Here is a 13,697-nt window from a genome sequence, read left to right as displayed (position 1 = left end):
AAATTAAACGCTCAAAATGGCCAGAAAAAGAGAACTTTCATCTGAAACTCGACAGTCTATTCTTGTTCTTAGAAATTAAGGCTATTCCACAAAATTGTTTGGGTGAACCCAAACTTTTGAACGGTAGTGAATATATATATATATAGATATATATATATATATATATATATATATATATATATATATATATATATATATATATATATATATATATATATATATATATATATATATATATATACCGTCATTTCCGGACTATAAGCCGCTACTTTTTCCCCTCGTTCTGGTCCCTGCGGCTTATACAAGGGTGCGGCTTATTTACGGCCTGTTCTTCTCCGACACCGACGAAGAGGATTTTGGTGGTTTTAGTACGCAGGAGGAAGACGATGACACAATGATTAAAGACTGACTTTTCATATACCGGTAGGCTGGTTATTTTGATAACGTACAGGCGAGCACTTTGTATTACTTTGCACCGTTGTATTATTTGTACTCTGCACGAATGCTGTTCGCCATGTCAAAGATGTGAAAGTTTGATTGAATGATTGAAAGATTTATTGTTAATAAATGGGACGCTTTGCATTCCCAAACAGTCATCTCTGTCCCGACAATCCCCTTTCGTGGTAGCAGGAACCCCTATATACCAGAGGTGTGGACTCGAGTCACATGACTTGGACTCGAGTCAGACTCGAGTCATGAATTTGATGACTTTAGACTCGACTTGACAAAATGTAAAGAGACTTGCAACTCGACTTAGACTTTAACATCAATGACTTGTGACTTCACTTGGACTTGAGCCTTTTGACTTGACATGACTTGCTACTTTCCCAAAAACCTAAAGCTTAAAAAGTTATTTGGGAGCGCTCCGTAGCTTTCATTTTGTACATGTCTGTCTATCAGCGTGTGTGCTGCGTGTCAGCGTGTGTGCTCTCAGTACAACAGCCAATCAAATTAGATCTACATTGTTTTCATCACACAGCATTCAGCCAATCAAATTGCAGGACAACCAATGAACAAGAGTTGTCAAACAACGCGCCAGTGAGAAAGATTTATACCAAAGTTGGTTTCATTCGGGTATAAAAACTACGACTTGGTCAACAAAAAACGAATTGCCGTATGCAAATTACGCAGTTCGAATATTACAGACGGAGACGCAACAACTTCCAACTTCGTTCGACATTTGAAGTTGCACAAAGAAGGGTAAGTTTTGAATGTAAGATAACGTTTATTGGCTAAGTAACATGACTTTTATTTGCTGTGTAGTTAAATCAGTGAGGCTGTAAACTCACTGCTAACGTTATAACCATAGACATCTTATAAGTAGACGCAGCATCGAGGGCTACTGCCTACTGGCGCAGACGAGACGCGGGGCCGCCATCTTGGAGTGGTGATTTGCTCCACTCAGTGCAATTCATTTGGCAGGAGCAATGAACTGTCAGTGCATTTAATTCATTTTACCTCACTGAGTACCACTCATTTTCACGCGCTTTTTTGTCATACGTGTAGCTATGATAAAGGACACATGTTTTATTATTCATAGTTTGCTAAACAGTAATATAATATTCTTATATGCTATAAGTGACCAGACGTCCGAGATCATAACTGGGAATATAAGCCCAGAGAAGGGGGAAAAAAACGGTCAGCTATTTTTAAGTTGAAGAAACAATATGATTACGTTATATATACATGCGTATATCCTACATAAACAATGTATGAATACATTAGATATCTATATATCTTATAGACCGTATCTCTGTTGCTGCAGCAGCAGAGAGTTTATTCTGTCTTGACACTTTGTATTGATATTTTGTATTACATTCTTCCCTTAAATGATCATGTTTACAGTGATTGTTATATATGTATTTTGTATGTATTTCGCTTTGGATAAAAGCGTCTGCCAAATACTTGAACATATATAAACACCTGAAAGTCTTTATATCAGCTAAAACCACCAATCTGTTTCACTGGATTCAGAATAAAACCAAATGCTGTCTTACCCAACAATGTTAGTATTTGAATATTGTTACTTGAAGACTTATTCCTGGTTACAATTATACTGTTAAGAAAGTATTGTCTTATATTTTGCCTAAAATGAGAATGCACCATAATCAGTGGCGGCTGGTGAATTTTGTTTTAGGTGGGGCTGAAAGTTTGTAAACCAAACCCCTGTAGGGGCGTCATCCTCCCCCAGAAGATTTATTTGTGATTTTCACATACAAATATTGAAGATCTTTGCTCCTTCTCAACTCTGTGGTAATGTTATTTTCATAAAATACAACCAATAGTACCAATAGTACATTAATGTTAAATCTTACTTGTGAAAAGTAATCCCCCGATTCCTATTTTCAACAGTCCGCTCATTTGAGCAGGAAAACGCTGAACACTGTCTTTGTTTTCTACCTGTCAACTGTCAGTTTAGGCTGCTCGCCGGCTCCTCGTCACCACTTCAAGATGCAAATTGCTCGCGTCACAGCAACCAATACTGCGTCTACTTATAAGATATCTATGGTTATAACGTCATTGCAAACACGGCAATATGTTGCGTCCACTGCAGTTTGCTACCTTATTCATACTTTTTATCAAGTGATTTTTTTTAAGCAGGGTTGCATGAGGTACCTATACTTAACGTTACGTTAGTCAATGTATCACACACAGTAACATAACGTTAGACGGTGGTCAGCAGCACCGCGTATTTTAGCCACCTACAAAAAGACAAACAGTCAAATAAAGGTCAGTTAAAATGTATACTATATTAAGAATATGTGTACATATTGCATAGGGCCCTAACATGTAAAAAGTACAACTCTGTTCATTGTTATGTTCATGTATTTGTTATGTTTTTCATGTGTACGCACACATAAACACACATACAGTATGAGATGAGATCAATGAGATAAGGTAAGAACAGAATAGAAACTGCTGTGGAACTAGTTACAATGCAATATGCCATGGAAATACAATGTTAACACTTTTGTACAAATAAGTACAGCTGCACTTGTTTTTGCAAATGTGTTTATTCTGTAAAGGAATGAGTTAAATGTTTAAAATTGTTTAAACTATTAAAATGACTGGTTAATAGTGCTATTATGAATTGCAATGTCAGTACTATTTTTTTTCTTGCTATTTCAAATGCACTTGTTTTAATAAATAAATACAGCGTTTTAAAAGCATACACAATCTGTGTAAACATATTGATCTGTGGTTAAAAGGACTTGAAAGGACTCGAAACTCAAAATGCAGGACTTGTGACTTGACTTGAGACTTTCCAGTCTTGACTTTGGACTTGACTCTGGACTTGCCTGTCTTGACTCGGGACTTGACTCGAGACTTGAGGGCAAAGACTTGAGACTTACTTGTGACTTGCAAAGCAATGACTTGGTCCCACCTCTGCTATATACTACGGTAATTACCAGAGGTGTGGACTCGAGTCACATGACTTGGACTCGAGTCACACTCGAGTCATGAATTTGATGACTTTGGACTCGACTTGACAAAATGTAAAGAGACTTGCAACTCGACTTAGACTTTAACATCAATGACTTGTGACTTCACTTGGACTTGAGCCTTTTGACTTGACATGACTTGCTACTTTCCCCAAAACCCAAAGATTAAAAAGTTATTTGGGAGCGCGCCGCTCCGTATTTTTTCCTTTTCTTCGTCTGTGTCTATCAGCGTGTTGTTCCTGTCAGCTGGTGTGCTCTCAGTACAACAGCCAATCAAATTAGATCTACGCTATTTTCATCCCACAGCTCTCATGCAATCAAATTGCAGGACAACCAATGAAGAAGAATTGTCAAACAATGCGGCAGTGAGAAACAATTATGCCAAAGTTAATTTCGTTCGGGTATTAAAACTACGACTCGTTCAACAAAAAACGAATAGCCCTATGCAAATCATGCAGTTCGAATATTATAGACGGAGACGTAACAACTTCCAACTTCGTTCGACATTTGAAGATGCACAAAGAAGGGTAAGTTTTGAATGTAAGCTAACGTTTATTGGCTAAGTAACATGACTTTTATTTGCTGTGTAGTTAAATCAGTGAGACTATAACTCACTGCTAACGTTATAACCATAGACATCTTATAAGGGTACGCAGCATGGAGCGCTACTGCCTACAGGCGCAGACGAGACGCGGGGCCGCCATCTTGGAGTGGTGATCCGCTCCACTAGTGCAATTCATTTGGCAGGAGCAATGAACTGTCAGCGCATTTAATTCATCTTACCTCACTGAATACCACTGATTTTCACGCGCTTTTTTGTCATACGTGTAGCTATGATAAAGGACACATGTTTTGGCGTGTTTTATTATTCATAGTTTGCTTAACAGTAATATAATATTGTTATACGCTATAAGTGACCAGACGTCCGATATCAAAACTGGGAATATAATCCCAGAAAAAGGGGAAAAAAACGGTCAGCTATTTTTAAATTGAAGAAACAATATGATTAGGTTATATATACATGCGTATATCCTACATAAACAATGTATGCATACATTAGATATCTATATATCTTATAGACTGTATCTCTGTTGCTGCAGAAGCAGAGAGTTTATTCTGTCTTGACACTTTGTATTGATATTTTGTATTACATTCTTCCCTTAAATTATCATGTTTACAGTCATTGTTTTATATGTATTTTTTATGTATGTCGCTTTGGATAAAAGCGTCTGCCAAATTCTTCAACATAAACATATATAAACACCTGTAAGTCTTTATATCAGCTAAAACCACCAATCTGTTTCACTGGATTCAGAATAAAACCAAATTCTGTCTTACCCAACAATGTTAGTATTTGAATATTGTTACTTGAAGACTTATTCCTGGTTACAATTATACTGTTAAGAAAGTATTGTCTTATATTTTGCCTAAAATGAGAATGCATCATAATCAGTGGCGGCTGGTGAATTTTGTTTTAGGTGGGGCTGAAAGTTTGTAAACCAAACCCCTGTAGGGGGGTCATCCTCCCCCAGAAGATTTATTTGTGATTTTCACATACAAATATTAAAGATCTTTGCTCCTTCTCAACTCTGTGGTAATATTATTTTCATAAAATACAACCAATAGTACATTAATGTTAAATCTTACTTGTGAAAAGTAATCCCCCGATTCCTATTTTCAACAGTCCGCTCATTTGAGCAGGAAAACGCTGAACACCAACCCGGCATCTTTGTTTTCTACCTGTCAACTGTCAGTTTAGGCTGCTCGCCGGCTCCTCATCACCACTTCAAGATGGCGGCCAAATTACTCGTGTCACAGCAGCCAATGCTGCGTCTACTTATAAGATGTCTATGGTTATAACGTCATTGCAAACACGGCAATCTGTTGCATCCACTGCAGTTCGCTAACCTTATTCATACTTTTTGTCAAGTGATTATTTTTAAGCAGGGCTGCATGAGGTACCTACAATTAACGTTACGTTAGTCAATGTATCACACACAGTAACATAACGTTAGACGGCGGTCAGCAGCACCGCGTATTTTAGCCACCTACAAAAACACAAACATAGTCAAATAAAGGTCAGTTAAAATGTATACTATATTAAGAATATGTGTACATATTGCATAGGGCCCTGACATCTAAAAAGTTCAACTCTGTTCATTGTTTTGTTCATGTTTTTGTTATGTTTTTCATATGTACGCACACATCAACACACATACAGTATGAGATGAGATCAATGAGATAAGGTAAGAACAGGATAGAAACTGCTGTGGAACTAGTTACAATGCAATATGCCATGGACATACAATGTTAACACTTTTGTACAAATAAGTACAGTTGCACTTGTTTTTTCAAATGTGTTTATTCTGTAAAGGAATGAGTTAAATGTTTAAAATGACTGGATAATAGTGCTATTATGAAGTGCAATGTCAGCACTATTTTTTTTCCTGCAATTTCAAATGCACTTGTTTTAATAAATAAATACAGCGTTTTAAAAGCATATACAATCTGTGTAAATATATTAGTCTGTGGTTAAAAGGACTTGAAAGGACTTGAAATTCAAAATGCAGGACTTGGGACTTGACTTGAGACTTTCCAGTCTTGACTTTGGACTTGACTCGGGACTTGCCTGTCTTGACTCGGGACTTGACTCGAGACTTGAGGGCAAAGACTTGAGACTTACTTGTGACTTGCAAAGCAATGACTTGGTCCCACCTCTGGTAATTACACATCAAAACCCTGCGGCTTATAGTCGGGTGCGGCTTATATATGGAGCAATCTGTATTTTCCCCTAAATTTAGCTTGTGCGGCTTATAGTCAGGTGCGGCTTATAGTCCGGAAATTACGGTATATATATATATATATATATATATATATATATATATATATATATATATATATATATATATATATATGTATATACATTTACACACGGTGCAGCGTCTGCAGTGATGCAGACCTTGTATCAGTCTGTGCCGGTGAAGAAGGAGCTAAGCCGAAAAGCAAAGCTCTCAAGTGGCGGGGCTCCCCCTTAGAGATAGGGTGAGAAGCTCTGTCATTTGGTAGGATCTCAGAGTAAAGTCTCTGCTCCTCCACATCGAGAGAGCCAGATGAGGTGATTCAGGCATCTGGTCTGAATGCCCCCCCGAACGCGTACGACCGATCGGAGACCATTAGGAAAACCCAGGACACATTGGAGAGACTATGTCTTCAAGCTGGTCTGGGAATGCCTCGGGATACCCGGGGAAGTCTGGGCTTCTCTGCTTAGGCTGCTGCCCCCGTGACCTGACTTCGATTATATATATATATATATATATATATATATATATATATATATATATATATATATATATATATATATATATATATATATATATATATATATATATATCAGTGTTTGCCATAAACTGCCAAGATACCTGTGGCGGTGGGGGCGTGGCTATGGGCGTGGTCACCATGACATCATCAAATAATTTGCATAATTTGCTACAATGATAAATAATATAAATGGGTTATACTTGTATAGCGCTTTTCTACCTTCAAGGTACTCAAAGCGCTTTGACAGTATTTCCACATTCACCCATTCACACACACATTCACACACTAATGGTGGGGGCTGCCATGCAAGGTGCTAACCAGCAGCCATGATATGATTTTCTCTAAAAAGGCTAAAAAAATGTATACTTACTAATTAATAATAACAGTTTTGTTTTAAACATCCATCCATCCATCCATCCATCCATCCATCCATCCATCCATCCATCCATCCATCCATCCATCCATCCATTTTACAATATAATTACAACACTTTATGTACATATTTATATACAGATTTGAACAATAAGTTATTCACTGAAATATATTTATTAATTGTGGTTCTTACAAAAAATATATCTTATAAAAATATAAAAGCTAAAATGTCTCTTAAAGCTCTGCCCCTTTAATTAGTGCATACTAAATAATTTAACTTTAGCCTACTACTACAACCATATTATTTACCAGCAACATAAAGTGAAACAGAGGCAGAGGTGTCCTGCCACAGTCAGTAACAAATAAACAGAAAACAGTAGTGGTGGTAGATAGACACAAAGCTTCATCAAACATCTGATCCACTGAACAAAGAGCTCCAAAAATCTTGATCCTACACTTCACTTTTGTAAAGTAAATCTGAACAGCCGATATGGGCATCTACATCAACTATATGATTTGCCTGAAAAGCTTGACAGGACACAAAAAAAAAAAAAAAAAAAAAAAAAAAAAATTGTGGCGGCCTTAATTCTTTCGTGGCGGGCCGCAACAAATAAATGAATGTGTGGGAAACACTGTATATATATATATATATATATATATATATATATATATATATATATATATATATATATATATATATATATATATATATATATATATATACATGTATGTATGTATATATTTATGGATATTTATATGTATGTATGTATGTATGTATGTATATATTTATTGTAGGATAAACTTATAATAAACATAACTAGTGCAGTTTTAACACTACATTAATTTACCAGTTATCTCAAGTGTCAATTACTGAGTAATATTGTCCTTGTAAAGGCAGACTTTTCAATACAGTTCTTGCATTTGATCTTATCTGATTGTACAGGTGTATCAGTAATGTTGTCTGAAAATTGATCAGTTTGTTATGTTGGGTTTCAGCTGTGATATCCCGTAGCCACGGGGGTCCCGGTGAGATGGGCAAGGCAGTGAACATCCCCAAGGAAGACCACGAGAAGATGAAGGAGCTCTTTAAGATAAACCAGTTCAATCTAATGGCCAGCGATATGATTGCACTCAACAGGAGTTTACCGGATGTCAGGTTGGATGGGTGCGTGACATGTTTATTGCTTCTTCATCTATTAATAATGCACATGAAATAATGTGTTAGTATATGCTGCATCTTAAGTGAATACTTTGCATCAAGATCACATTAGGTTATCTTATACATGCTGTATGAATCGATCTCCAAAATTGCTTTCATTTTTGTCTTGATGCAAGTCAGTGTGTTAATTTGATCTTTGCATAGTCCCTGTGAAGTAATATATCAAAGAAAAACATCAAACACATTCATGAAGTGTGTTGACACACACGGACAAGCAGCAATATGACCTTTCACCTTGGATTATTATCATTTATGATAATGATTATCATTTACTTATGCTGTTCAAAGGACAGCAGTCTAAGCAGATGTCCCTGTTTTCTATCCTACAGTAGTTCACAGAGGCTTGAGGAAAAATAAAGTAAATATTTTTTATTTTTCAAACCTGTAACTAAGTTCATTTTCAACCATCCAACCATCCATCTTCTTCGGCTTAAAAACAAAATGTATGAATTTTTAATCCTACAGTAGGCATGTAAATGGTCTAGGGTGAGCAGAAAACTTAAATTTGTTAGAGAAAATCTATTTCGGTAGAGCTGGGCTGAAAACTATATCACAATATACATTTTTTATATTCATCAATATCTATAATTATTGATACTTTCTATGACGTATTTAAACTGGCCAATAAATACAGTAAAACCATTTCCAACTTACCATGGGTGCTATTTATCAGTGGAGCGGGTGTCTGGTAGCCTGGTAGGATGAGTGCGGCTAAGGTAATAAAATTATTAAAATATATTTGAAGGTAGTTGCAGATTTGAGATAGCAGATGGCGGTAGTGCAGGGGTCACCAACGCGGTGCCCGCGGGCACCAGGTCGCCCGTGAGGACCAGATGAGTCGCCCGCGAGCCTGTTCTAAAAAAAAAAAAAAAAAAAAAAAAAAAAAAAAAAAAAAAAAAAATTTTAAAAAAATTAAAAAAAAAAAAACATTTTTTTTTTTTTTTTTTTTAAATTAAATCTACATAGAAAAAACACAAGATACACTTTCAATCAGTGCATCAACCCAAACAACCTCCCCCATGCACACTCATCCACACCCACTCACACAAAAGGGGTTATTTCTTTCTGCTACCAATATTCTGGTTCCCACAACATAGACAACACATCTGCAAGGGACACAGTCCCTGAAGCACACATGATTGTATAGGCTGCTGGTCCACTAAAATTTTCATTAATTACTATTTTTTATGTAATTATTTTATATTGTTTTACTTTCTTTTTTATCCAAGAAAATGTTTTTTAATTATTTATCTTATTTTATTTTATTTTTAAAAACAGGGCCTTATCTTCAACAGACCAGGTTGTCAATGAAATTAGATTTGTTTAAAGGGTTTTTTAAACCAGGCCAAGTCCAGATAATGTCCAAGTCGGACTCAGCAACACACACCTTCATTCATGTACACAGAAAAAAATTAGGGAACACAACAGATTGCATATAATTTATAAACAAAATTACATTTTCAAAATAAGCATTTATGTACAGTCCAGATTATGTCCAGGTCACTCAAATTAGGAAACACAACAACAGATATCATATAATCTTTGAACATAATTATACTTTCAAAATAAGCCTTTGAGGACTTCTCATCTTTTTTTTAATGTTTTTTGGCATCATTATCGTTTTCAACCATGTAACTTTCTAAAGTTAGAAAATACTGAATAAATGTTTTAAAGAAAGTAATACTAAGTGAATATCTGTTTTTGGCCTTAAAAATAAACATTTTACCGAGTACTATAATTAAATTGATTAAATCATGATTGTCAATGAACTCTCCTAAAATAACAGAAACCACATTAAGCTTCATAAACAAACCAATCCTTAAACACATTTTTTCAACTTCCACCCAAAACAAAGACACAATATGACAATACCAAAACAAATGCAGGGTGGATTCAGGCTCCTGACAACAAAATCGGCAATCATCTGACTCTGTCATATTCCATAATTTTAACATTTTCCCTGTGGATAAAAAGTTATAAATAATTTTAATTTGAAAATAACGATTTTGCACATCGATAGTGGTTTTATAGATTAGTTTGAATATGGCATCCCATGGCAACGGGCAGTCAAAAAAGTCCTCCCATTTTTCATTTGTGTTGTATGAGGCAGCCTTCAAAGATTTCTTTATTAAATAAAAATTATATATTTTTCTATTTATTTTAGTTCCTTTTTGCCAACTAGAATTTCTTATTAGAGGTTTACAAACTAATAATTTAGTAGTTCCATAATTAATTATTTGTTTCCATCTTTTCCCAATTACTCCAGTTAGTTGATAAAATGAAAAGCTTGAGCAAGCATCACCATACATAGCTCTAAATTCATCATACTTCATAATTTTACCATTCTCATTGATAATATCATTGACAAAAATGATTCCTCTTTCAAACATATTTTTCCAAAAGAAAGGCTTTCCATCTATTACAATATTAGAGTTCATCCATATTAACTGCTGCAAAATATTGTCTCTTTTTTCTGGCACATAAAATTGAAAACACCACTATGAGTGGATTGTTTCCTTTATGAACCCCGCCATGTTTCCCAGCAGACTCTCTGGGAGGGGATCACTTGTAAAAAAGGATACAATTTCTTTTGATATAGTACATGTTTTTTGTCCAACAGGACATTTGTGTACCACTCAATGTTTAAATACATCTTTGGAACAATTGATGCTTTTAAAGACAGACACATAGCTTCAAGGTTGAGAAGTTTCAGGCCCCCATATTCATACTCTTTGTACAAAACCTTTCTTTTAATCTTTTCTGGTTTGCCGTTCCAGACAAAATCGAAGACCCTCCGCTCATAAATCTTAAAAAAGTTTTGTGATGGAGCTGGTAATGACAAAAACAAATAAATAAATTGAGGAATAATTAACGAGTTGGCAATAGACATTTTACCATACAAGGTTAGGGATTTCCCTTTCCATAATTGCATAATTTTGTCCAGCTTTCTTAGTCGATTATCATCATTTACTGAGCCTAGATCTTCCAGATTTTCTGGGACAACAACACCAAGTATGTTATCTGGTCCATCTGTCCACAAAACAGGCACTTTGCATTCCATTCGAAAGGACGTTCCCTTTAGATTTCCGATCCTTAACATTTTACATTCATCATAATTAAGCTTAAGGCCACATTGCTGTGAAAATATGTCCAAAAGATTAAGAAGGTTCCGCAAACAATGAGGAAAAATCTTATCTTTGTGAATCAGCCTTTTCTGACATGAACTTCATCAAGAACAAACACAGAACACGCCTCACTGGTGCACATCTGCAAGACTCACTCAGAGTTGCAGTGTCAAGTTACACACCAGAGTACAACACACTAGTTAACAGCATGCAATGCCAGGCTTCCCACTAACTGACAAAGAAACAGATAACAGATTTGGTGTCCAGTTCAAAGTGTGACATGATTTAAAAATTTGAGAGTTTACTTTTGTATTTTACATGAGTTATTATTTGTACAAACATGGTGCAAAGTAATTCATGATTTGTTCAAAAATGTTAGTGGCTGGCTAGTTAAAATGGGATATTGTGATTTCACAAGACTGTCTTAGAAGTGATCATTTGAAAATGTTCAATTTGAAAAATGTGCACTTAGAGAAAATATAAAAATAAAGTGTTGCATATTGATATTTATCTGTTTCTATATATATTTATTGTGAGAAATCATTAAGATGATCAGTGTTTCCACAAAGATAAATATCATTAATTATTAATAATAGAGTTAAAGGTAAATTGAGCAAATTGGCTACTTCTGGCAATTTATTTAAGTGTGTATCTAACTGGTAGCCCTTCGCATTAATCAGTACCCAAGAAGTAGCCCTTGGTTTCAAAAAGGTTGGTGACCCCTGCCCTAGATCTTCCAGATTTTCTGGGACAACAACACCAAGTATGTTAACTGGTCCATCTGTCCACAAAACAGGCACTTTGCATTCCATTCGAAAGGACGTTCCCTTTAGATTTCCGATCCTTAACATTTTACATTTATCATAATTAAGCTTAAGGCCAGATTGCTGTGAAAATATGTCCAAAAGATTAAGAAGGTTCCGCAAACAATGAGGAAAAATCTTATCTTTGTGAATCAGCCTTTTCTGACATAAACTCCATCAAGAACAAACACAGAACACGCCTCACTGATGCACATCTGCAAGACTCACTCAGAGTTGCAGTGTCAAGTTACACACCAGAGTACAACACACTAGTTAACAGCATGCAATGCCAGGCTTCCCACTAACTGACAAAGAAACAGATAACAGATTTGGTGTCCAGTTCAAAGTGTGACATGATTTAAAAATTTGAGAGTTTACTTTTGTATTTTACATGAGTTATTATTTGTACAAACATGGTGCAAAGTAATTCATGATTTGTTAAAAAATGTTAGTGGCTAGCTAGTTAAAATGGGATATTGTGATTTCACAAGACTGTCTTAGAAGTGATCATTTGAAAATGTTCAATTTGAAAAATGTGCACTTAGAGAAAATATAAAAATAAAGTGTTGCATATTGATATTTATCTGTTTCTATATATATTTATTGTGAGAAATCATTAAGATGATCAGTGTTTCTACAAAGATAAATATCATTAATTATTAATAATAACAGAGTTAAAGGTAAATTGAGCAAATTGGCTATTTCTGGCAATTTATTTAAGTGTGTATCTAACTGGTAGCCCTTCGCATTAATCAGTACCCAAGAAGTAGCCCTTGGTTTCAAAAAGGTTGGTGACCCCTGCGGTAGTGTATAAGCTATTGAACACTACACAGACTAGTTTGAGAAGCTACTCATTAAACAGACACATCGGAAGTGTCAGGATGTTGCCGCACCGTCTGCATGAAAACCAACAAAACGAAAGACAAGTTTGTATTATTTAGTTGATTTATCAAGATCTTACAGTTTCTCTTCTCATTCCATGCAGTGAATCCACAGCAAGACAGAAAGATGGTGCAACCACACTAGTGTTATGAGAGTAGCGTATGTGTGTGTGTGTGTGCTCCTTTAAGAATGCAAGTGTGTACTGTTGGGTAAGTGACGTGAAAGAGGTGTTGAGAGCAAGCGGTAGCCTGCGTGTGCAGCAGTAGTGGCGACTGGCGAATGTGAATTGTATCCTGCAGAAATAAAAATAAAGCAACCAAATTGTCACGAGTCGGCGGCTTCGTCATTCCGACCTGAAAACGGAGCTTAGCAGACCCATTGTCGGGTAAAGTGAAGGGTGTTACCGCCGATGAAAACATTGGTCATGGAGGGAACATCTCCGCTGCGCTCCTCGACTACAATCTGCGACTGGGAGCCGAACAGTAGGAAAGGTGTAACACTTGGTAGTTGATACTGTCACATGATTGGCTGTTAG

At 35.8% G+C, this 13,697-nt stretch overlaps 1 protein-coding gene across 8 annotated transcripts in view; it reads left to right on the top strand.

Moving 5' to 3' along the window:
• Positions 1-13,697, top strand: part of galnt13 (UDP-N-acetyl-alpha-D-galactosamine:polypeptide N-acetylgalactosaminyltransferase 13) — a 128,202-nt gene that overhangs the window by 20,402 nt on the left and 94,103 nt on the right. For 7 of the 8 annotated variants that reach the window (XM_062069988.1, XM_062069986.1, XM_062069984.1 and 4 more), the window contains exon 3: positions 8,130-8,298. In XM_062069988.1, the coding sequence (XP_061925972.1) occupies positions 8,130-8,298 (169 nt within the window). Of the gene's footprint in view, positions 1-8,129; positions 8,299-13,697 lie in introns of those variants that run through there. The other variant, XM_062069990.1, reaches the window with a different exon arrangement.

Source organism: Entelurus aequoreus, linkage group LG14 (assembly GCF_033978785.1).
Source record: "Entelurus aequoreus isolate RoL-2023_Sb linkage group LG14, RoL_Eaeq_v1.1, whole genome shotgun sequence".
NCBI lineage: Eukaryota > Metazoa > Chordata > Actinopteri > Syngnathiformes > Syngnathidae > Entelurus > Entelurus aequoreus.
The sequence above is the reverse complement of the archived record's forward strand: the minus strand, read 5'-3'. Positions and strand labels throughout refer to the sequence as shown.